General features: G+C 37.6%; 1 protein-coding gene across 2 annotated transcripts in view; it reads right to left on the bottom strand.

Moving 5' to 3' along the window:
- TEX11 (testis expressed 11) overlaps positions 1-26,569 on the bottom strand; it is a 307,210-nt gene that overhangs the window by 198,070 nt on the left and 82,571 nt on the right. For both annotated transcript variants that reach the window (XM_081808717.1, XM_081808718.1), the window contains exons 10-11: positions 3,624-3,678; positions 610-705 (exon numbers count right to left, since the gene is read on the bottom strand). In XM_081808717.1, the coding sequence (XP_081664843.1) occupies positions 610-705; positions 3,624-3,678 (151 nt within the window). The remainder of the gene's footprint in view (positions 1-609; positions 706-3,623; positions 3,679-26,569) is intronic.

Below are 26,569 nucleotides of genomic sequence, written 5' to 3'. Positions count from 1 at the left end.
AAGGATGTTTCTTTGTTTTACTGAAGTATAACTAACAGAGTGTTATATTCGTTTCAGGTGTAAAACACAGTGATTCCACAATTCTATACATTACTCAGTAGTCACCACAATAAGTGTAGTCATCATCTATCACCAAATGACATTTTTACAATCTTATTGACTATATTCTCTATGCTGTACTTTTCATCTCCATGACTTTTTTATTTTGTTACTGGAAGTTTGTACTTCTTGAATCCCTTTATCTATTTCGTCCATCCCCCTACCCACCTCCCCTCTGGCAACCTCCTGGGGGAAAAAAAAAAAAGAAAGAAATACATAGGACTCTTAATGTGAGAAAAGCATTTTTGTTTTATCTGGTATCTTCTGTGAATTGCCACTAAATCAAAGCAATTTAATTATACTTTATTTTTTACTAAGTATAAATAATACCATCATTTTCTTTTTTACTTCTAATTCTCCATTATAATGTGATCTGCATATCATAAAAAAATAAAGAGCAAATAATTAAGTAAAAGCAGGAATACTGAAGCAAATGTCTAGATTTCAAAATGTGAATCGAAGCTCTAAAAAATTCATTAAGTTAATTTCCAAAGGAGAAACCTCTCATACCTTGTTTGCTAGGTTTATAGCACTGAGAGCCTTATCATAATATTCTGTGTCACCCCAATCCAAATAAGCAGTGGCTAGTAACCGCAGAACTTTAGCCTATAATTAAAAATAGAAAAAGCACTCAGGTGAGGGTTAAATTGCAGTTAACAGCTGACCAGCACTTACACAGTGAAAGGCATCTTCTCAAACTTAAGCTATTTTTATGAAATAGCATTTCCTTAGGTAGCCACATAGTCTTGGGATATGTCTCATCATTATGCTACCCACACCAAACACTAAGAATTTTATAACAACTGTGTTAATATATTTTTAACAGTGTTTTAGCATTGAAGTTCTTTATTATCCCCACTCTACAAATAAAGGAAACAATAGCACAGCACTATTTAATTTAATCATCTTACAACCTACTGTATAGGTAGCACTGCATTAGGACTCCATCAAAAAAGATAAATAGAAAGACATAATTGCTCTCTCAAAGACTTTACAGCCTCGTTGCAATTAACCAATTAGACCAAGAGCACATATACCATCATTTTATAGGAACAGATATGCTTTCCTATAGAGGTTTCTCCCAACTCAGCTAAGTTTTAAAATTAATATGTATTGCTGAATTAAGTCTGTTTCTCCAGCCAGGTTTATACTGATAAGGGGAGTAACTCTAAACAGCATTTATTTAACTACAGATTTAGATTTTGAAAAGAAGAGCTCTATTTCAATGAAGAATCTGCCTCTAAATATAATGAGGAGAGTAGGACCAGGCAAAGATAATCTTAACATATTAGAGCTCTGTAAATCCAGAGAAACGATACTTAGGGTGTTCTATTTCTGAGTTTTTTAATTCAAAAACTAAGATGGATCAAATAAGATGTGTACAATATACTTAATATCATTACTATTATTATGGAACAACTCTCAACTTATAAACTTCCCCAGAGGACTTTTATGGAGTAAATATGGCATCTCTGAGAAAAACTCTATTTTGTAATAGTAAAAGGGTCAAATAATCAGAAAGATCTAACAAAATGAATGAATCTCAAAACCATTATGTTAAGCAAAAGAAGCCATACACAAAACAGTAGATACTATATGATTCCGTTTATACAAAGTCCAAGAAAAAACAAAAATAATCTACAGCCACAGAAGTCAGAATAGTGGTTTTATCTTGGGGGTATGAATGGCAATCAACCAGAAAGGGCCAAGGGAACTTTTGGGGGTCATGGAAATTTCTGTATCTTGATCTACGTGGTTGTTACGAGATTATCTAGATATATTAAAATTCATCAGGCTGTACACTTAAGATTTGTGCAATTTAATATATATAAACTATACCTCAATAAGGTACTGCTAGCACAAAAGAAAAACTACTTCATAAACTACTTCATAATCTTCCCTCTCCATAATTCACAATAGAAATATTACATTTTAATCACACGGTTAACTCCTATACTCTTCCTCCTTACCTTCTCCTCCATCTAGATCCCTTGCCTGGTATCCCCTTCTCCCTCCATTTTCACTGTATGGATCCCATCTACTTTTCAAGGCATTCCTACCAGAAGACTTCTTCAACTTCTCTAGCCAACCCTGACATTCCCCTTTACTGTACCACACAGTTTATCACTTATTTTTCCCAAATCACTTATACTAGTTTTTAAAATCTATTTTTGAAACTTTAACTGAAGTATACATTAAAAAAGTTCAAAAATCTCAAGAGCACAGCTCTGATCTTCACAAAGTGAACACATGTATGTTAACAACACAGAAATCAAGAAACAGAACATTAACAGCAACAGGTTCACCTGAAGACTCTCTTCAGACACTATTCCAAACAAGAGTAACCAATTACCTGTCTTCCAACACCATGTACATTAGCTCTACTTGCTTTGGCATGTATATTTATAGAGTCATACAGTATGCACTACTTTATAAATTGTTTTGTTTACTCAACATTGTATGTGAGAACATCCATACTGTTGCAATTACTGTAGCTCATTTATTCTCATTCCTATATAACATGCCATGATGTGACACTATAACAATGTTTTTATTATTTTTAATTGTGTTAAAATACACATAAAATTGACCCTCTTAATCATTTTTAAGTGTATGGTTCAGTAGTATTAAGTACATTGACACTGTTGTGCAACCATTACCATCATATATCTCCGTAACTCTTAATCTTGCAAAATTGAAACTCTGTGCCCATTAAACAATAGCTCCCCCAAAGTTCTCCTCCCTCCAAACTCCTGCAACCACCATTTTACTTTATGTCTCTATAAATTTTACTACTCAAGATAACCTCATTTAAGTGGAATCATACAGTATTTGTCTTTTTGTGAATGGCTTATTTCACTTAGAATAATATCCTCAAGGTTCATCTATGTTGTAGCATGTGTCAAAATTTCCTTCTGTTTCAAGGCTGAATATTATTCCATTATATTCACTTGTATTAGTTTTATCCTCCAAACATAAGCTTGTTAAGGGTAGAAGTCATGTTTTATACTTCTCTGTTATTCCCCACCTATCACATTGCTATATATATATATAGGTATTTAGTTATATTTTGATTAAGATACTGTAAAGGTAAGAAGCAAAGATGGATTTTCAAACAAAATTCCATTTTGCTATGGCATATATTAAATTACTTTTACATTGGATTTATTTACCTAATCATATTTTACTTGATTAAATATTAAAATTAACTTTCATACCAAGCACACTCTATATGGTTAGGGAAAAACCTAAAAATTTTAACATGCAATAATAAAATCTAAAATTTACATAGCTCAACACTGTTCCAAGCATTTCCATATATTAACTCTTGGGTACAAGAATCTACCTGCATTGTAGATTATACTAGTATATCAATTTTACAGAAACTAATACACGGAGATATTAATGATGTGCCCAAAGGATAATTTTACTCACAAAGTGGGGACAGACTATTATAGTTTAATAACAATAACACAAAATATATTTCTTCAACCTACTTCTACAATATTTAACATGATCCTTACCAGCATTTCTGGCCCAACAGAACTCTTATCCATCTTCCCGATATCATAGCTCTGGCTGTCATTAAAAAAGGAAAAAGAATACATATTCATTTCAAATTATATTCTTAAGATTATGTATCACTAAGAAGACATGGTATAATTATACTTTATTCCAACTTTTCTGTTTTGCACTACAACACATTATTAGTCTATTAATATATGAATATCAAATATATAAAGCAATTCTTTCAAACAGTAGACAACCACAATTTCCTCAGGATGTACTGCCAACAAATTAACACTATATTATTATTCTTTTCCATTTGGATATATGTGGTATATAGTGCTTTGTGTATACTATATATATATATATATAGCATTTTACTGCATTTAAAACTAGTTTACGTGTATATACGACCTTTTAATGAGCACATTTTTTTTTTAAATGAGCACATTTTAAAGTCTAAGAAATACGAATATATTTGTAAAATAAAACAAATACAGGAGTTTTTACAGAAACAAACGCTTTAGCAATATTTATTAAGCTTCACAACACCCTTGTGAGGCACTATTAGTTCTATTTTACAGCTGAATTAAGCAATTTAGCAGTTAAGTGATTTCTAATATATCCTAGATTGGTACTGAAAATGAGAGTGAGGGGTTGGGGAGTAGAGAAATTTGATTTTCAGTCTATGCTTTAATTAGCAAACCATATTATCCATGGGACATTCTGATAACCACAAATAATATTATCAGCATGAGCCTCAGGGTTTCAAAACCTAAAACGCAAAACAAAGATTATTCACCTAAGATTGGTATTCCAAGGAAAGATGTCAATAAAATTTTGGTGAACTGAACTAAACTGAAGACGGTACTTTGAAATATTCCTTTTAAAAAACTCTAAGGGCGCCTGGGTGGCTCAGTTGGTTAAGCGACTGCCTTCGGCTCAGGTCATGATCCTGGAGTCCCTGGATCGAGTCCCGCATCAGGCTCCCTGCTCGGCAGGGAGTCTGCTTCTCCCTCTGACCCTCCTCCCTCTCGTGCTCTCTGTCTCTCATTCTCTCTGTCTCAAATAAATAAATAAAAATCTTTAAAAAAAAAAAAAAAACCTCTAAAAGACTCAGAATTGCCAAACTGAGTTTTCAGATCACTAGCAAGGATGTAACACTGGCCTAGTGATCCTAAGCCCTATCTCACAGAGGTCTCCTTTGGTACATTAAACCTACTTCCAGTTTTTAAAATAACCAACGAGGATGAAACTTCTGCAATGGTGGTATAATCTTGGACCCTCTCCCCAATGAAACAACCATTTGCCTGGAAAAATCATTACAACAGACAACCAGGTAAAGTCTTTGGAAATTTTCCCAAGGGCATATGGCAAATGGAAAAACATTTATTTAAAACAACAACAAGAACAACCAAATCTCAGTGAGAACGGTGAGAGTCTGTGGCATTTGAGTCACAATCTGCCCCTGTCCACACCAGCTCCCCATGATGAAAACTACTCCAGATGGGTGCTGTCAAGAAGGGAGTAATTCCCTTTCCATGCAGCTCCTAGACTCTTAGGCCATGGTTTCACCTAGCAGGGGCAGGCTGCCGGCCTCTCTTATCCTCCCCAGGCCTGTGTTGTGGAAGTGCAATTCTGGGCAGGCACAATTAGAGGACTGGGTCTTCCTTTCCCCACTCAGTTCTCACTCTTTTTTTTTTTTTTTTTTTTAAGATTTTATTTATTTATTTGACAGAGAGATAGAGAGCACAAGCAGGCAGAGGAGCAGGCAGAGGGAGAATCAGGCTCCCGTGGGGCTCGATCCCAGGACCCTGGGATCATGACCTGAGCCGAAGGCAGTCGCTTAACCAACTGAGCCACCCAGGCACACCTCAGTTCTCACTCTTACGGTAAGGGCTCTACCTCAGGCGTGACAGGTCAAGAATACTGGGACCCTGATGATCTTCACCCAGACTGTCTCATTAAGCAGTGGTTCCATGCCAGGAACGCCTGCTAAGAAGATCAGAGGTGACCAGTCCCCCCCCACAACACCCACTCTCACGCCAAGAGAAGCAGGCCATGCTCTTGCCACCAACTCCAGTAGTGTGGCACAAAGGTCCGCCCCAGCGGGGAAGAAACAGGCAATAAAGAAAACAGAGCTCAGCATCTCTACCTGAGAGGACTGACTTATTTGGAATGGAGCAAGAAGTTCCTGCCAAAGGCACTGTCAAAAACAAGGGAGATCTTGGTGGTGAGCAATTAAGAGGGGGGTGGTAGCTCTGTGATAACAGTATCAACAAGTGAAATAGCAGACCAGCAAGAATTTTAACAGAGAGAACCAGGGAAAGAGGCAGCCAAGAAGAATAATCCGGGAGGTCACACTCACCCCTGGAGACACAGAAGGCTACGCATATTCGCTAGGCTGCACCCACCCAGGAGGGATCAGAAGGAGAGACGTGGAGCAGACTAGAAAGCATTCCTCAAGGCACACACAAATACATCAGCCAAGAATCCAGAGCCTCAGTGGCTCAAGGGGCTTAAGCAGAACCTCTTACCAAACACTGAAAATGTAGCTACTCTGATCCAAGGTAATGGTAAGGAAGCCAAGCTTAAAAATCAAATCACACTTCCAGTTTTCAGTTCCACATGTAAGGAACTTGGAAGTCACTACTTCGTCCTAACAAGTAAAAAGCTGAAAAGACTAAAAAATCAACAACTGTACTTGGATCCATAAGAGAGGGGAGGACAAAGGGCAAACCACTGTCTCTCCACCCAGCCCCCCCATTGGAGAGATGGACAGGCAAAATACAAGGAATTGTGGCTTACCACAGGAGGGACTCACCAGTGGAAACTGCCAGGGGAAGCAGTGCTGAGGCAGGAAATTATGAACTATAATTGACAGGTTACTGGAGGCTCGTTGTGAACGAGTCTGAGAATTTAAAACTCCGGGACAACATAGTCTTAGGGGCATACCCACCATATTGTCAGATTTATCTCCAGAAGCTCAAGATTCCCACAGTAAATATCAGAGAAAATCCTCTTGGGCTTTGTCAGGAATTAATGATAAGGAACCAATCTGTTCTTCTTAATAAGGCCTGTCTTCAGGGGAAACTAGTTAACTAGAGCCCACCTCCTGGGGTATTATCAGAGCCCAACTTACCTGGGGAAGAGATATACTCAACCCTAGACTACTCTAGACATGGTATACCACACCTAAGGGTGGAGAAAAAAACTGCGAACACTTGTGAAGTTCACAGTTCAAAGGCATACATACACTCACCAAAAGACTAAGAACTAAATGTAGGACTAACCCAACACCTAACCACCACATTACTAAAGGTCTATTTATAGCAGTTCCTTTTACCCAGTACAACATGTCAAGCTATCAAGAAAAAGTTACACGGGGGCGCCTGGGTGGCTCAGTCGTTAAGCGTCTGCCTTCGGCTCAGGTCATGATCCCAGGGTCCCTGCTCGGCAGGAAGCCTGCTTCTCCCTCTCCCACTCCCCCTGCTTGTGTTCCTGCTCTCGCTATCTCTCTCTCTGTCAAATAAATAAATCTTTTTTTTTTAAAGATTTTATTTATTTATTTGAGAGAGAGAGAGAGCACAAGAGGGGGGAGCGGGAGAGGGAGAAGCAGACTCCCTGCTGAGCAGGTAGCCCGATGCGGGACTCAATCCCAGGACTCCAGGATCATAACCTGAGCCGAAGGCAGTCGCTTAACCAACTGAGCCACCCAGGCGCCCTAAATAAATCTTTAAAAAAAGAAAAGAAAAAGAAAAAATTACACGGAATACCAAAGAGCAAAAAAACACAATTTGAAGAGACAGAGCAAGCACTGGAACCAGACATGGCAAGGATATTAGAATTATTAGTTCAGGAATAAAAAATAAGACACAAGGGCAATGTAAGCAGAGAGATGGAAATTCTAAGAAAGAACCAAAACGAAATGCTGGAAATAAAAAAGACTGTAAATGACATGAAGAATGTCTTTGATGGGCTTTTTAATAAACTGGACACGGCTGAGGAAACAATCTATGAGTAGAGGATATATCAGCAGAATCTTTGAAAACAGAAAAGCAAAGAGAAGAAAGATTGAAAAAAAAAAAAAAAAGAACAGATTATCCAAGGATTATAGGACACCTACAAAAGGTATGATGTAAGTATAATGGGAATACAATAAGGAGAAAAAACAAAGAAACACAAGAAATAATTGAAACAATAATGACAGAATTTCCCCCAAATTAATGTCTGATACCAAACCACAAATCCAGGAATCTCAGAGAACACCAAGCAGTATAAATACCAAAAAAATTACAACTATGCATTCCAAATTACAGAAAAACAAAGATAAAGAAAAAACCCTAAAGCAAGCTAGAGGAAGAAAACACCTTATCTATAAAAGTACAAAAATAAGAATTACACCCAACTTCTCAGAAACCACGCAAGCAAGAAGAGAATGGAGTGAAATATTTAAAGTGTTGAGAGAAAAATACCACCAACCTAGAATTCTGAACCATAGGAAAATATCATTCAGAAGTAAAGGAAAAATAAAGATTTTCTCAGATAAACAAAAACTGAGGGAATTTGTAGCTAGTAGACTGGCCTTACAAGAAATGTTAACAGAAGTTCTTCATACAGAAGGGAAATAATATAGGTCAGAAACTTGGATCTATATACAATAAGGAAAAGCATCAAAGAAGGAATATGTGAAAGTAAAATAAGGACTTTCATTTTTCTTACTCTTAACTGATCTAACAGAAAACAATTTATTTGAAATAATAGCAACGATGTATTCCAAGTATACATGCTTAATTTATATATCTTATGTATATATGTGCTTAGAATAAAGTAAAACAAATGACAGCAATGATACAAATAGATGGGAGGAATTCTGAAGAATTCTTACAAATTCTTACAAAGCATTCACACATGGGTAGTACCCATGAAGTGGTACAGTGTGATCTGAAAGTAGACTTGGATCAATTGTAAATGTACACTGCAAACTCTGGGGCAGCCACTAAAAAAGTTTAAAAAAAAAAAAGAAGGGGCGCCTGGGTGGCTCAGTCATTGGGCATCTGCCTTCAGCTCAGGTCATGATCCCGGGGTGCTGGGATCGAGCCCCGCATCGGGCTCCCTGCTCGGCGGGGGGCCTGTTTCTCCCTCTCCCACTCCCCCTGCTTGTGTTCCCTCTCTAGCTGTGTCTCTCTCTGTCAAATAAATAAATAAAATCAGAAAGAAAGAAAGAAAAGAAAGAAAGAAAGAAAGAAAGAAAGAAAGAAAGAAAGAAAGAAAGAAAGAAAGAAAGAAAGAAAGAAAGAAGTGGGTGCCTGGCTCAGTTTTTTTTTTTAAGATTTATTTATCTTGAGAGAGAAAGCACCTTAGCAGGGAGAGCGGCAGAGGCAGAGGAAGCGAGAGAATCTCAAGGAGACTCCCCAGTGACCAAGAAACCAACTCGGGGCTCAATCTCACGACCCTGAGATCAAGACCTGAGCTTAAATCAGGAGTCCAATGCTTAACTGACCGAGCCACCCAAGCACCCCCATGCAGCTCTTGATCTCAGGGTTGTGAGTTTGAGCCCCATGTTGGGTGTAGAGATAACTTAAAAATAAAATCTTAAAAAAAGTAGTATAGTGATGCCTGGGGTGGCTCAGTCGGTTAAGTGTCCAACTCTTGATCTCGGCTCAGGTCATGATCCCAGGGTCTTGAGATCAAGCCCAGCCTTGGGCTCCATGCTAAGCATGGAGTTGGCTTGAGATTCTCTCTTTCTCCTTCTCCCTCTGCCCCTCCCCTTACCACCCCTCTCTCACTCTCTCAAAATAAGTAAATAAAATCTTTTATTTTTTTATTTTTTAAAGATTTTATTTATTTATTTGACAGAGAGAGACACAGTGAGAGAGGGAACACAAGCAGGGGGAATGGGAGAAGGAGAAGCAGGCTTCCCGCTGAGCAGGGAGCCCGATGCGGGGCTTGATCCCAGGACCCTGGGATCATGACCTGAGCCAAAGGCAGACGCTTAACGACTGAGCCACCCAGGCGCCCCAAATAAAATCTTTTAAAGAAAGAGAGGTATAGGGGCGCCTGGGTGGCTCAGTCGTTAAGCATCTGCCTTCGGCTCAGGTCATGGTCCCAGGGTCCTGGGATCGAGCCCCGCATCGGGCTCTCTGCTCCACGGGAAGCCTGCTTCTCCCTCTCCCACTCCTCCTGCTTGTGTTCCCTCTCTGCCTGTCTCTCTCTGTCAAATAAATAAAATCTTTAAAAAAAAAAAAAAAAGAAAGAAAGAGAGGTATAACGTATATGCTAAGAAAGGAGAGGAAAATGGAATCATAAAATATTCAACTAAAACCACAAAAGTCCTCTCCCTCTCTCTGACAAATGAATAAAATCTTTAAAAAAATAAATAAAGCCACAAAAGTCAGAAAAGGAGTGGAAGACAGTAGGAAAAACGAACAAGGGCAACAAAAAGAAAACAGTAATGAATATGGTAGATATTAATCCAACTATATCATCATCACTTTGAATTTCAATTGGTCTAAATACACCAATTAAAAGACGGAGACTGTCTTGCAACGGCATGGATGAAACTAGAGGTTATTATGCTAAACAAAAGTCAATCAGAGAAAGACAGTTATATGATCTCACTCATATGTGGAATTTAAGAATCAAAACAGAGGATCATATGGGAAGAGAGGGGAAAATAAAACAAGATGAAATCAGAGAGGGAGACAAACCATAAGAGACTCTTAATCATAGTAAACAAACTGAGGGTTGCTGGAGGGTAGAGAGGTTGGGGGATGGGGGATAGGGGATGGACATTAAGGAAGCCACGTGATATAATGAGCACTGGGTATTATATAAGACTGATGAATCACTGAACTCTACCTCTGAAACTAATAATACACTCTATGTTAATTAACGGAATTTAAATATGGGTGCCTGTGTGGCTCAGTCGGTTAAGCGTCTTGCCTTCAGCTCAGGTCATGATCCCAGTAACCTGGGATGGAGCCCCACATCAGACTCCCTGCTCAGTGGGGAGCCTGCTTCTCCCTCTCCCTCTGCCATTCCCCCTGCTTGTGCTCTCTGGCTCTCTCTATCTCTCTGTCAAATAAACAAATAAAATCTTTAAAATATATACACAAAAACCCCAACTGAATGTTGTCTGTAAGAAATCCACTTTAGGGGCGCCTGGGTGGCTCAGTCGTTAAGCGTCTGTCTTTGGCTCAGGTCATGATCCCAGGGTCCTGGGATCGAGCCCCACATCGGGCTCCCTGCTCTGCGGGAAGCCTGCTTCTCCCTCTCCCATTCCCCCTGCTTGTGTTCCCTCTCTCGCTGTGTTTCTCTCTCTGTCAAATAAATAAAAAAATCTTAAAAAAAAAAAAAAAAAGAAATCCACTTTAAATATAAAGATACACAGAGATTAATGTAAATCTCTGTAAAGAGATGAAGGAAAATATACCATGCTAATGCTATCCAAAGAAAGCAAGAGTAGGTATATTAATATCAGACAGCAGAATTCAGAGTAAGGAAAAATATTAGGGATAAAGAAGAGTATAACATAATGATAAAAGGGTCAAATCTCCAGGAAGACCTAACAATTCTTAATGTGTATGAGCCTAACAGACCATCAAACTGTGTGTGAGGCAAAAACTGATAGAACAGCAAGGAAAAATAGATGACTCTACTATCATTGTTGGATATTTCAATACCCCTCTCTCAGAAATAGAGCAGGCAAAAAAATCAGTAAGAACACAGCTGAAGTCAACAACAGTATCAATCAATTGGATATAACTGACATCTACAGACTAGCACATCCAACAACAGCAAAATACACATTCTTATCAAGCTTATATGGAACATTCACCAAGCTAAACCACATTCTGGGCCATAAAACACACTTAAATTTAGAAGTATAGAAATCATATAAAGTCTGCCCTCAGACCACAACGGAATTAAAACGGAAGTAAATAATGGAAAGATAACTGAAAAATTCTAAAATACATGGAGATTAAACAATACCCCTCTGTAAATAACACATGGGTCAAAGGAGAAATCTCAAAATAAGTTCAAAAATACTTTGAACTAAATGAAAATGAATACACAACTTAACAAAATGTGTGAGATGCAGCAAAAGCAGTGCTTAGGGAAAAATTTGTATCATTGAATATATATCAGAAAAGAAAGAAAATCTAAAATCAATAATCTAAATTTCCACCTTAATAGAAAAAGACAAGCAAATCAAATCCAAAAAAAGCAGAATGAAAAAAAATGAGAAAAATTAGAGCAGAAATCATAAAATTAAAACAAGAAATCAAAAGAGATCAACAGAGAAAAATCAAGAGGTGCCTGGGAGGCCTGGTCGGTTAAGCCGAGGACTCTTAATTTTGGTTCAGGTCATGATCTCAGGATCCTGGGATCGGCCTGAGTTGGGCTCTGTGCTCAGCAGGGAGTCTGCTTCTCTCCCTCTCCCTGTGCCCTTCCTTTCACTCACATGCTCTCGTGCACGTGTGCTCTCTCTTTCTCTCTCAAAGAAGTAAATCTTAAAAAAAAAAAAAAAAACAGAAAAATCAATGAAACCAACCACTAGTATTTGAAATAATCAGTAAAACTGATAAGCCTCCAGCCAGGCTAACTAAGAAAAAAAGAGAGGACAGAAACTATTAATATCAGAAATCAAAGAGGGGACATTACAACACATACCATGAAAATTTAAAAGGGTAATAAACAAATACTATAAATAACTCTATGCCCACAAATCTGATAACCTAGATTAAATGGACCAATTACTTGAAAAATACAAGCAGCCAAAACTCACACAAGAAGAAACAGTCTAGGGGCACCTGGGTGGCTCAGTCTGTTAAGCATCTCCCTTTAGCTCAGGTCATGATCCCGGGGTCCTGGGATCGAGCCCTGCGTCGGGTTCCCTGCTCAGTGGAGAGCCTGCCTCTCCCTCTCCCTCTGCCCCTCCCACCCCTGCTCGTTCTCTCTCTTTTGCTTTCTATCTCAAATAAACAAATAAAATCTTAAAAAAAAGAAATAGTCTAAATAGGCCCATAGATATCAAAGAAATTGAATAAAAAATTAACAACATTCCAAAACAGAAAGCACCAAGCCCAGATGTGTTCAGTGGTAAATTCTACTAAACATTTAAGGAAGAAATTATACCAATTCTCTACAATCTCTTCAGAATAGAAGCAGAAGGAATACTTCCTAACTAACTCATTCTATTAGGCCAGCATTACCCTAATAATACCCAAAACCAGTCAGACATTACAAGAAAACTATGAACCAATATATGTCATGAACATGGATGTAAAATCCTCAATAAAATATTAACAAATCAAACCCAAAATACAATTTTAAAAAACTATACATGATGACAAAGTGAGATTTATCTCAGGTATGCAAGACTAGTTCAACATTCTAAAGTTTCTATGGAGTGACAAGAGATGAGAATAGTCAACATAATATTGCAGGACAGGACTGCCACTACACAACTTCAAGACTTACTATAAAGCTACAGCAACCAGAGCACCTGGGTGGCTCAGTTGGTTAAGCGTGTGCCCTCAGCTCAGGTCATGATCCCAGGGTCCTGGGATCGAGCCCCCCATCAGGCTCCCTGCTCAGCAGGGAGTCTGCTTCTCCCTCTCCCTCTGCCCCTCCCCCTGCTTGTGCTCTCTCTCTCTCTCAAGTAAATAAAATCTTTTTAAAAAGCTACAGCAGGGGCGCCTGGGTGGCTCAGTTGGTTAAGCAACTGCCTTCGGCTCAGGTCATGATCCCAGGGTCCTGGGATCGAGCCCCACATCGGGCTCCCTGCTCAGCAGGGAGTCTGCTTCTCCCTCTCCTTCTGCCCCTCCCCCTGCTTGTGTTCCTGCTCTCGCTGTCTCTGTCTCTGTCAAATAAATAAATAAAATCTTTAAAAAAAAAATAAAAAGCTACAGCAATCAAGACAGTACATTATTACAGTCATCAAGGAATTGGCTAAAGAAAATACAAATGGATTAGTGGAACAGAATAGAAAGCACCCATAAATACATCCAACTGATCTTTGACAAAGGAGCAAAGGAGCAAAGGAAACAGAACAGAACAACGACCATCTGTTCAACAAGTGATGCTGGAACAACTGGACATCCAAGAATCCAGACACAGACCTTACATCTTCCACAAAAACTAACTCAAAATGGAACACAGACCTAGATGTAAAGTGCAAAACTATAAAACTTCTAGAAGATAACATAGGATAAAACCTAGATGATCTTGGGTATTGTGATGCCTTTTTATTTATTTATTTATTATTATTTTTTTTAAGTAGGCTCCATGCCCAATGTGGGGCTTGAACTCACGACCCTAAGATCAAGAGTCACATGCTCTACCGATTGATCCACCCAGGTGCCCCTGTGATGCCTTTTTAGATACAACACACCAAGGAAACAATCCATGAAAGAAATAATTGATAAGCTAGATTTCATTAAAATTTAAAACTTCTGAGATGCCTGTCTGGCTCAGTTGGTAGAGCATGCAACTCTTGATCTCAGAGTTGTAAGTTCGAGCCCCATGCTGGGTGCAGGGATTACTTAAAAATAAAATCTTCAAATAAATAAATAAAAATAAAATTAAAAACTTCTGCTTTGTGAAAGACAATATTAAGAGAATTAGAAGACAAGCCACAGATTCAGAGAAAATATTTGCAAAAGACACATCTGATAAAGGACTGATATCCAAAATATACAAATAGAACCTCTTAAAACTCAACAGTAAAAAAACAAACAACCTAATTAAACCATGATCCAAAGTTCTTAACAAATACCTCACCAAAAAAGATGTACAGATGGCAAATAAATTTGCCTATGAAAAAATGTTCCACATCTTATGTCATAAGGGAAATGCAAATTAAAACAAAAATTAAATACCAATACATACCTATCAGAATTGCCCAAGTCTAAAACACTAAGTCTAAAACACTGGTGAGAATATGGAGTAACAGAGCTCTCATACATTGCTGGTGGGAATACAAAATTGTACAGCCCCACTTTGCAAGACAGTTTGGTGGTTCCTTATAAAACTAAATATACGCTTACCATATGATCCAGCAATCACACTCCTTGGTATTTACCAAAAGGAATGGAAAACTTATATCCACACAAAAATCTGCATGTGGATATTTATAGCAGCTTTATTCATAACTGACAAAACCGGAAGCAACCAAGATGTCCTTCAGTAGGGAAATGGACAAATAAACTATGGTACATCCAGACAGTGGAATATTACTCAGCACTGAAAATAAATGAGCTATCAGGTGCCTGGGTGGCTCAGTCAGTTGAGCATCTGCCTTCGGCTTGGTTGTGATCCAAGGGTCCTGGTATCAGGTCCCGTGTTGGGCTCCCTGCTCAGCGGGGAGCCTGCTTCTCCTTCTGCTCCTCCCCCGCCCCCCCCCCGCTCATGGTCTCTCTCTCTCTCTCTCTCCCCCAAAAATAAATAAATAAAATCTTTTAAAAATAAATCAATAAATAAATGAGCTATCGAGACAAGAAAACACATGGAGGAAACTTAAATCATTATTACTAAGGGAAAAAAGCCAATCTGAAAAGGATGCATACTATATGATTCCAACTATATGACATCCCAGAAAAGGCAAAACTATGGAGACCAAAAAGATCAGTGGTTGATAGAGTTTGGGGAAGAGAGGGATGAAGAGGCAGAACACAGAGGATTTTTAGGGCAGTGAAACTATTCTGCATGACACTAAAATGCTATAATGGTAGGTATATGTCATCATACATTTGTCTAAACCTGTAGAATATGCAACAGCAAGAGTGAACCCTGAGGTAAACTACAGAGTTGGGGGATTACGATGTGTCAATGTAAGTTCATCCTTAGAAAAAAAAAAATGTACCATTCCGGGGAGAAATGTTGATTAGTGGGGAGGCTATGAATGTGCGGAATCAGGGGATATGTGGAAAATCTCTACCTTCCTCTCAACTGTGCTGTAAACCTAAAACTGCTCTAAAAAACATGTTTGTTTTAAGAAACCAAATTGCACGCATATTTGGGCGGTCTGAGAGATTGTGCACATGCCCAAGGCTGCCCTCTCAGGCATGATCAGAAAGGGAACCTACTAGCTATTAGCCCCTGGCTAATGCAGGGTAAAATAATAAATTCACTGAACTGTGAAACCTCTAAGACAAATACACATCCAACAAGAAAGGGTGAATTATCTAACTGGTTAAGTGACCTTAAACACAACCCTTGACCAACAAGTGGCTTATGTGGATGCGAGGTGAAGCCTAGAAAGCCATAAAAAGACAAAAACAAGGGGAAAAACCCTGAGCAGGAACATCAGAGGTCACACACTGTGAGAAAAATAAACTTCACAGAATTAGTCCAGTCAAATAACCAAATAAATAAATGACCAAACAATTAAAATAATAATAAGTTCCATAAAGGTGGGAAACTGGTATCCAGACTTGCTGCAAGATATTATCCAAAATGTCTAGTTTTCAACAAAATATTAGAACACATGCAATAAAACAGTAAAGTGGACTTATACAGAGGATAAAAGGAAGGCAATAGAAACTGCCTCTGAGAGGTCCCAGATGTTGCAGTTGGTAGAAAAATACTTCAAAGTGGCTATCATAAATATGTTTAAAGAACTATAGGAAAGCATGTTTAAAGAATTAAAGGAAGGTATAATAACAATGATGCAAATAGAGAATAAGAGTATAACAATTAAATCACAGAAATTATAAAAAAGAACCAAGTGGAAATTCTGAAGTTGAAAAGTACAATAACTGAAATGAAAAATTCACTAGAGAGGCTCAATAGTAGATCTGAGCAGGCAAAAAAAGAATATATAAACTTGGAGATAGATTGGTAGTGATTATACAGATCTGAGGAACAAACAGGAAAAAAAGAGTGGAAAAAAAGAACAGACCTTCAAAGACGTGTGGGACATCATACAGCACAACAACATATGCATGAGAGTACCAGAAGGAGAGAAGCAAGAGAAAGAAATAGAAAATATATTCAAAAAAATAATGGTTGAAAACTTCCCAAATTTGAGGGGAAACAATAATCTACACATCCAAGAAGCTTAATGGGCTCCAAGTAGGATCACACATACATGCACACACAAATCCATACCCAGACACATCATACTCCAATTACTGAAAGTCAAAGATAAACAGAAAATCTTGAAAGCAGTCAGAGAAAAATGATTCATCATTTCAAAGGAAACAAGATTAACAGCTAACTCTTCATCACATGATAATGGGTGCCAGAAAGCAGGGATGACATATTTAAAGTGCTTAAAGAGAAAAAACTGTCAACTAAGAATCCTGTATCTAGAGAAACTATTTTTCAAAAGAAGACTAAATACATTCCCAGATAAACAAAAATTGAGAGAATTTCTTGCTGATCTGTCTTACAAGAAATACGAGAGAACATTCCTCAAGCTGAGAGCAAATGACACCAAACATTAATGTGAATTCATATGAAAAAAAGCGTTAGTAATTATTTAGATAATTATAAAAGACAATATGATTATATATTTCTTCTCATTTCCTTCCTTATTTAAAAAGCAACTATATATCTATAAAACTTTATTGTTGGGGCATTGTATATGTAATATATTTTTACTCTGACAACACAAAGAAGTGGGTGGGAATAAAGTTATAATTAGTGTAAGGAAATAACACCAAATGGTAACTTAAATCTATAGGAAGTAAACAAAGACAACCAAAACTGATGAGAAGGCTAATATATAAAAAGATTCTATAAAAATATTTATGCTCTCCTTTTTTCTCTCGTCTTCTTTCAAATACATAAGATTATATAAAGTAATAATTATAACCACACATTACTGAATTTTTAAACATATATAGACATAACTTATATAATTATAATAGCAAAAAAAGAGAATAGGGAATAGCTATATAGAAGTAAAACTTCTTTCAGTAGAAAGTTAATATAAATCTGAAGTAACTTCTAATAAATTAAGATGTATATTGTAAGCCCTAGAACAACCATAAGGAAAATAACACGAAGAATATGTAATTTTAAAAACTGTTAACCAATTTAAATGGTATACTATAAGATATCCATTTATGAGACCCAGCAATTCTACTCCTAGGTATACATACAAAAGAAGTGAAAGCAGGGACTCAAGCAGATACTTATACACCAAAGTTTATAGTAGCATTATTCATAATAACAAAAAAGATGGAGGGGTGCCTGGGTGGCTCAGTCGGTTAAACGTCTGCCTTCAGCTCAGAGCATGATCCCAGAGTCCTGGGATCAAGCCCCACATCGGGCTCCCTGCTCAGTGGGGAGCCTGCGCCTCCCTCTCCCTCTGCCTCTCTCCCCCTCTGCCTGCCGCTCCCCCTGCTTGAACCACTACCCCTCTCTCTGTCAAATAAATAAATAAAATATTAAAAAAAAAAAAGATGGCAACGACTCAAGTGTTCATCACGTGCTGAATGGATAAACAAAATGTGTTAAATCCATAAAATGGAATATTATTCACCCATAAAAATAATGAAATATTGATACATGCCACAACATGGATAAACCTTGAAAACATGTTAATAAGCCAAACACAAAAGGACAAATATTGTATGACTTTACTCATATGAGGAACCTAGAAAATGCCAAGTCATAGAGATAGAAAGTAGAATACAGGTTACCAGGGGTGAGAGGATTGGGGAATTATTGTTTAATGGGTACAGAATTTGTTTAGGATGAAAGCATTCTAGAAATAGACAGTGGTAATGTTTATACGACACTGTGAGTATACTTAATGCCACTGAATTGTACACTTAAAAATGGTTAAAATGGTAGTAAACTTTATGTTATATATATTTTACCACAATAAAGTAAATTATTGGTAAAAAAAAAAAAAAGAATGAAGCTCTCATACATGTCGCAACATGGATGATCCTTGAAAATATTCTCCTAAGTGAAATAAGCCAGACAAAAAAAGACAAATATTGTATGATTCTGCTCACATGAAATATCTAAGATAGGCAAATTCACAGAGATATTAAGGAGATTAGAGATTATCAGGGACCGGGGAAGGGGGAAGGAGAAATGGGGAGTTAGTGTTCAAAAGTTAGAGAATTTCTTTTTTTTTTTTCCTAGATTTTACTTATTTATTTGACAGAGAGAGACACAGTCAGAGAGGGAACACAAGCAGGGGGAGTGAGAGAGGGAGAAGCAGGCTTCCCACTGAGCGGGGAGCCCGATGTGGGGCTCGATCCCAGGACCCTGGGACCATGCTCTGAGCTGAAGGCAGACGCTTAATGACTGAGCCACCCAGGCGCCCCGAAAGTTAAGGAATTTCTATTTGAGGTGATGAAAAAAGTTTTTGAAATTGATTGCAATGATGGTCGAACAACACTGGGAATGTAATTAATCCCCCTGAATTATACACTTAAAATAATTAAAATAGCAAATTTTATGTTGTATATATTCATTACCACAACAAAAAATAAATTAATTTTGAAAAGATATTCACTTAAAGTAGTAAAGGAGGAAAAGAGAGAATAGGTAGTCATGAGACATGACATGACATGACAGAAAACAAAATGTCAGATATAAATCCAACAATATCAACATTAAAAGGCTGAATGGATTAAACAATAAAATCAAATGGCAGAGATTTTCAGGCTGGATTTTTTAAAAAGATCCAACTGTATGCTGTTGACACGAAACACACTTTATTTTTTTCTAATATTTATTTATTAGAGAGAGAGCTCACACGCAGGGGTGGGGGGCAGAGGGGGAGGGAGAAACTCTGCAGACTCTGCACTGAGCGTGGAGCCTGAGGCAGGGCGCAATCTCACAACCCTGAAATCATGACCTGAGCTGACACCAAGAGTCGGATGCTTAACCAACCGCGCCACCCAGGCACCCTGACAAAAAACACACTTTAAATTCAAACATACAAAGAGGTTGAGAGTAAAGGATGGAAAAAGACATACCATGTAAACAGCAACCTAAGAGCACTAGAGTGGTTACACTAATATCAGACAAAATAGACTTTAAGATGAAAAATGTTACTAGAGATAAAGAGGGATATTTTAAAATGATAAAAGAGCAAATCCATCAGTAAGATATAACAAAAACATATATAAACCTAACAAGAGAGCCCCCAGAATACATAAACAAAAGTTGACAAAATTGAATGGAAAGATATATAACTCAACAATGAAGGCAGAGGATTTCAATACCCCACTTTCTTTTTTTCTTTTTAAAGATTTTCTTTCTTTATTTGACACAGAGAGAGAGATAGTGAGAGCAGGAACACAAGCAGGGGGAGAGGGAGAGGGTGACGCAGGCTTCCCGCTGAGCAGGGAGCCTGATGTGGGGCTTGATCCCAGGACCCTGGAATCATGACCTGAGCTGAAGGCAGACGTTTAACCGACTGAGCCACCCAGGCGCCCAATACCCCACTTTCAATAACAGACAGGACAACTAGGCAGAGCATCAAAAAGGATACTGAAGACTTGAACAACACTATATACCTACTAACCTAACAGACATCTATATCATACTCCACCCAATAATAGCAGACTACACCCTCTTCTCAAATGCACAGAGAACATTCTTCAGAATAGAACATATTAAAAAGCCTCAGTAAATTTAACAGAACTGAAGTTATAGAAAGTATGTTCCCCACCTACATGAAATTAAATTAGAAATCAAGAAGTTAAGTGGAAATTAAACAACACATTCCTAAATAACCAATGAGTCAAAGAATAAATCACAAGAGAAATTAGAAAATACCTTGAGCTGAGTGAACAGGGAAATACAACATACCAAAATTTATGGGATGGAAAACAGTGGTTAAGGGAAATTTTATACCTATAACAATATTAAAAGAGAAGTAAGATCTCAACCTTCCATGTTAGGAAAATGGAACAGAAAGAGCAAACTAAATCTAAAGCAAGCATGGATGGGAAAAGTCATGAAGATTACAGCAGGAATTAAATGAAATAACTGAAAAACAATAGAGAAAAATCAATAAAAGCAAAAGTTGATGCTTTGAAAAAAGCCAACAGACTGACAAACCTTTAGCTAGACTGACCAAGAAAAGAAGAGAGAAGACTCATACTAGTCAAAATCAGGAATCAAAGAGGGAACCTCATTACTGAACTTTGGAGAAAGACTATTCCTAAAAGACTGGAGATCTAGGTCCCAACTAGGTGCCACTGTATAAATCTCTCTAAATGTACACTTCCCTATCTATACAAGATGAAATTGATCTATACCAGTCATTTTTAAACTGTAAGCAAGTGAATCACTTTTTTCAAACAAAATCTTGCATCGACATACTACTTACCAAAATTAATGCCTAACTTCTCTGAATCAAGATGGGTGTGTTAGAGAATTGTGGCTACATCTCCTTTTTCCCTTAATGGAGATTCTGAAAAGCTGTTCTGGCAGAACCAGAGAGCACCAGAGAACACAGTTCCTAAATTACTGAACTAGATCTGTAAAGAATCTTACAGCTCTAAGTGTTAGCTTTAGTAAATTATCTTGTTAAAACTGCTGTTATACAATTCATTATATTTCCACAAGATGGTGCTAATACATTCCATTTACCATTAAAATAGGTCTTGCATATGATTTTTATAGTTAATAATTTATCACAGTCTATGATTATGTAATACCCTTAACTTTTCAAAGTCCTATTATGTTCCTTATGGCATCTTTATTACAAGCCTGTGACACAGATAATACTGTACCCATTTTTCAGATAGACATTGCAGCACATTATTAGGTGAGTGACCCAAGGTCACACAATTGATTAGTAACAGATTTTCTACTGCTAGCTCTGTGATCATTCCTTAGATCACATTGCCTGACTATAAATAATATTGTCAAATTCTCAAGGTCTTGGGCTGAGAACAAAGGGAAAATAAAGGGATGAGCATTAAGTAGCATTGAAACTGATACAAATTTCCCCTGGGCTCATACAGTGAATCATTAATATTTGTGCAGAAAACATATTTATATTTCCTTTGTTATTTCCTTATTAGAAGACCTCTGTTGGGGCACATGACTTGCTCAGTCAGTAGAGCATGCAACTCCTGATCTCAGGGTTGTAGGTTCGAGCCCCACCTGTGTGTGTGTGTAGGGATTACTTAAAAAGGTAGAATCTTCTTTAAAAAAAAAGACCTCTGGTGATATATATTCCTATATATAACCATTATAAAGACTAGGCAGTGATAAATAAAAATACCTCATAAATACTGTCCCTATTGTAAACATAATACCTATTTTAAACCCAACATGGAACTTACATAATCTGGTTTGCTAACTCTAAGCGCTATAAATTTAGAAAACAGTAGTATATGGGTGCCTGAGTGGCTCAGTTGGTTAAGCGACTGCCTTCAGCTCAGGTCATGATCCTGGAGTCCCAGGATAGAGTCCCGCATTGGGCTCCCTGCTCACAGGGAGTCTGCTTCTCCTTCTGACCCTCCCCCCTCTCATGTGCTCTCTCTCTCTCATTCTCTCTCTCTCAAATAAATAAATAAAATCTTTAAAAAAAAAAAACAGTAGTATAATTTTTGCTGAATTCTCCTCTTTTGATTCAATGAGAGATACAAGAAGTTTTATAGAAGCAGGAAAGAGACACACTTCACTTGAGGATACTACGTGCAGGGTAAAAACTATTCCTAACTCACATTAGCTACCAACTGAGACAGGTTTTAGATTAACTTTAGAGAAATTAAAAGTAGTGTTAGAAGAGGAGCTCCAAAATTATTCCTACTCTAATATACTGTCTACCCAATTATTTATTCACATCCAAAAAATCTAGCAACACTAAGTTTAGGTTGGGAAGTTTTTTAAAGAAAATATAAACTGTAATTACGGTCTCAGAAGGATGCTGAAGAAATTGTGCTTTCTTTGGATTCTGAAGGGGAAAAGGCAGCACAGAGCTCTCACACAAGGAGTTGAGAAATAGTCTCAATTTAACCTACAAAGGACTCTTCAGGAATCTTTAAGCAGTCTCTGACCTGTAGGTCAAAGAAAGTAGGGTCATTTTTATTTCATTTATTAAGATCAATTAGATTATTTTTTATAGAACACCTTCAGGGTTTTATCCAATTCTCCATGATTTTGTCCAATTCAAATGTCTTCTGTCATTTTCCCAATTTATCTCACTGCCTCTAACAAGAGATCAGCAATTAGGAATTGTCCTACGTATAGTCTTTGGCTTGGTTTTGTTCCATTAATTTTCCTTATTTACAGTCCATTTTGAAAAAACTCCTCAATTCCTTAAATCCTCCAAATGCATTTCAATGATTCTCATGTCTTCCTTGTCATTTAACATATTAAAAGACCTTTTAAAAACTGTCTGTGAGGGCGCCTGGGTGGCTCAGTTGGTTAAGCGACTGCCTTCAGCTCAGGTCATGATCCCAGGGTCCTGGGATCGAGTCCCGCATCGGGCTCCCGGCTCATCGGAGAGCCTGCTTCTCCCTCTCCCACTCCCCCTGCTTGTGTTCCCTCTCTCGCTGTGTCTCTCTCTGTCAAATAAATAAATAAAATCTTTAAAAAAAAAAAACTGTCTGTGAAAAAAATTTAAAAAAACAAAGTAAAATGTTAATAATGAGCATTTATGAATGTGGTATTACAAAGGACTTTTACTTAACACATTATATATTTTTGTAATATTTAAATTTTCATAATTAGCACATATAACTTCTTTTATCAGCAAAGAAATTTTAAACATTTTTACTGTATCACTTTCATTTTAACTGTTCTCTCCTAAATTTAATTTGCCACAATTACAAAATAGGTCTTCTTACAGCAAAAGGAAAAAAGTGAGCCTCCCAAGTGTGTACCAGTCAGTAGCTCCAAGTAACACAGTTGAATTAGAACTACTAGAAATAAAAGAAAAATCATCCGTGATTAAGGATATGACTAAGGTTTTGCGATTAAGGCGTTTTCCTCCCAGGGAGAAAAAAATCTGCAAAATCTCTGCAGTAAATCAATGTAATCCCAAAGCCGTTTGAGTTAGACTTACTTGTATTTGTTTGGTTTACAAGTGCTTCTTTTAGAATACTAATTTGTTACCGTGCAATTTCTGTATATCTTTTATAAAAAGCCAAATTCAGCATAATATATGTCCCAATTATTAGGACGTTAAAAGATAAAGACTAAATTTAAACGCCACTAGAGCAACTGAAATCCCCTAGACTGTGAAGAAAGAAAGTTCTATATCACTAATCTCTTCCCATCTACTTATGCTTGTCTTCTGCTAGGAGCAGACAGAAGAGCTCAATATAGCAAGAATTACAAAAGGGGAGGAGCAGCAAAGTTTATTTCTTTTTTTTAGTAATCTCTACACCCAATGTAGGGGTTGAACCCGTGACCCTGAGATCAAGAGTCACATGCTCTTCCAATTGAGCCAGACAGGTGCCCCCCAAAATGCGTCTTATTAAACAAAAAACCTCTTAAATATATTTCCAATACTAGCATTCTGATTTCAAAGGTCTGAAATTTTATATTTAACAGAGTCCTAACTAAATTTGTCATTGAATACATTGAGGCAGGTACCCTGATGCCTACAGTAAAGTAGGCTAAAGGATTCCCAATTCCATTCATAATTACAGCAGCCTTCTCTTAATCCATGGCATCTCTAATAAGGGGATGTGATCAAAAGAGTGTGGTAGAAAAAAGCAAGAACAGCAGCTGTTCATGAACTTTTCTTAGCAAAAGAAAAGGCAGGGGGAGACAAAAACTGAAAAAGGTCCTGAACTGAGTGAGATCTGTTAACAAGAACTGAGGGACAGAAAAGAGCTTTATAAACAATACCCACCACCACTCTTTTATGTTCTAGGCTTCTATTTCAACAAAATTCTAATATACTATAGCAATTTTGATATGTTATCATTTGTGTAAAACTGGAGTTTTTCCTTTTAAGACTGAACGGGTAGTTCCTTTTTTTTTTTTTTTTTAAAGATTTTATTTATTTATTTGAGAGAGAGAATGAGAGAGAGCACATGAGAGGGGGGAGGGTCAGAGGGAGAAGCAGACTCCCTGCCGAGCAGGGAGCCCGATGCGGGACTCGATCCCGGGACTCCAGGATCATGACCTGAGCCGAAGAAGGCAGTCGCTTAACCAACTGAGCCACCCAGGCACCCCTGAACGGGTACTTTCAAACTGCATATAACCTCTACCTTAAGATATTCACTGTTTACAAAAGACTTAAGCCTGTAGAAAGTATACTCTCCATTGCCTCCTTCTGGTGTAAAATTTACAGAGACGGATGTTTAATTAGCAGCTATTCATTTCTACAGTACCACCAACTGCTCCCAACAGTCTTAATACACGGATAATTAAAGCACAAAGAAAACTGTTCCAAAGATAAGCAGTATGACAGAAAATGTGGGTATTTGTCTTTATAATATAGTTACCTGGGAAGTCAACAAGTAATCCACGTTTGATTTCACTGTGATAAAGTTTAGAACTAAACTAGTGGACTTGCCACATTAGTGTTCATTTACAGTAAAGAGCAAACATATCACCTAGAAATAGCAGCAACAGGGGCGCCTGGGTGGCTCAGATGGTTAAGCGTCTGCCTTCGGCTCAGGTCATGATCTCAGGGTCCTGGGATCGAGTCCCGCATCGGGCTCCCTGCTCCTTGGGAGCCTGCTTCTCCCTCTGCCTCTCTCTCTCTCTCTCTCTGTCTCTCATGAATAAATAAATAAAATCTTTAAAAAAAAGAAATAGCAGCAACAGCTACCATTTACTGACCAGTTTCTGTTTCCCAAGCAAGATATTGAACACTCTACAACACATGCATCAACATATTTAAGCTGTACAGTAATTCTAAAAAGTAGGTATCACAATATTACCACTTTCACCCTGACGTCATAGAGGACTCAAATTTTGATTGAGTTGATCTAATACTAGAAAAACTATCCACTGTGCTAAAATTCCTACTGTTAATAACATTGATAATTATTTTTGCCTCTTTTAAAACGCATTAAAATGTAATTTTTCAGGGCATTTGAAAATACTTCACCAAGATATTTTTATATCCCCAAAAGAGGTAGAAAATATAATCAGGCAGAGATTAAAATCATATATAATAACTAGAGCTAGAATTAATTAATTAATTAATTATTTATTTATTTATTTTAGATTTTATTTATTTATTTGACAGAGAGAGAGACAGCTAGAGAGGGAACACAAGCAGGGGGAGTGGGAGAGGGAGAAGCAGGCTTCCCGCCGAGCAGGGAGCCCGATGGCGGGGCTCGATCCCAGGACCCTGGAATCATGACCTGAGCCAAAGGCAGGCGCTTAACGACTGAGCCACCCAGGCGCCCCTAGAGCTAGAATTTAAGTTCTTCCTGGTTTCCCTAATCTCATTCTAATGACAAGAACACAAAAGACTCAAAATATAATGGTGCTCTATAAATTTACAATATAGATTTTGATGAAAATCTGACTGTGGATCAAATGATATTCCTAAAAATATAGCCACTAAACATACAGTAAAAACCTGATATAGCCAGCTGATGATATGTATGTCAATCATCCTGTCACCATCAAATTTTTCTTCTGTAAAGTGTTCTAAAAATGGTAACGACAGATAAGACATCAACAACCCATGGCATATGTGAAAATGGCCTACATATGCCACTTTAAGCCTCAGCCTATTCTTATGACCATTTCCTAGAAAACATTCCCCCTCATTCTTGGCATAAACTTCAAGCTTACCTCCAGTTTTAAGCTTCCAGAAGCCACCCATGGCACCAGCATGTTTGGGGGGGGGCGGTATTTTTTTTAAATTTCTTTTGTCCTCCTCATCCCTGTCTTCTTGGCATACTAGTTTTTTGATAGGTTGATGCCACAAACTTTGTACCCCCCAATACTGCCAAATCCTGTAACAAAACTCACTTATCATTCACTTTACAGAAAGATTCATTTAAACGAAACCTGTTGTAAAACCTGTGCTAAACTACTCAGCTCCTTT

This window comes from Leptonychotes weddellii, chromosome X, assembly GCF_054177405.1.
Source record: "Leptonychotes weddellii isolate Sample4059 chromosome X, ASM5417740v2, whole genome shotgun sequence".
Lineage (NCBI taxonomy): Eukaryota > Metazoa > Chordata > Mammalia > Carnivora > Phocidae > Leptonychotes > Leptonychotes weddellii.
Note: the sequence above shows the minus strand (reverse complement) of the source record. Positions and strands in the feature narration are given on the sequence as shown.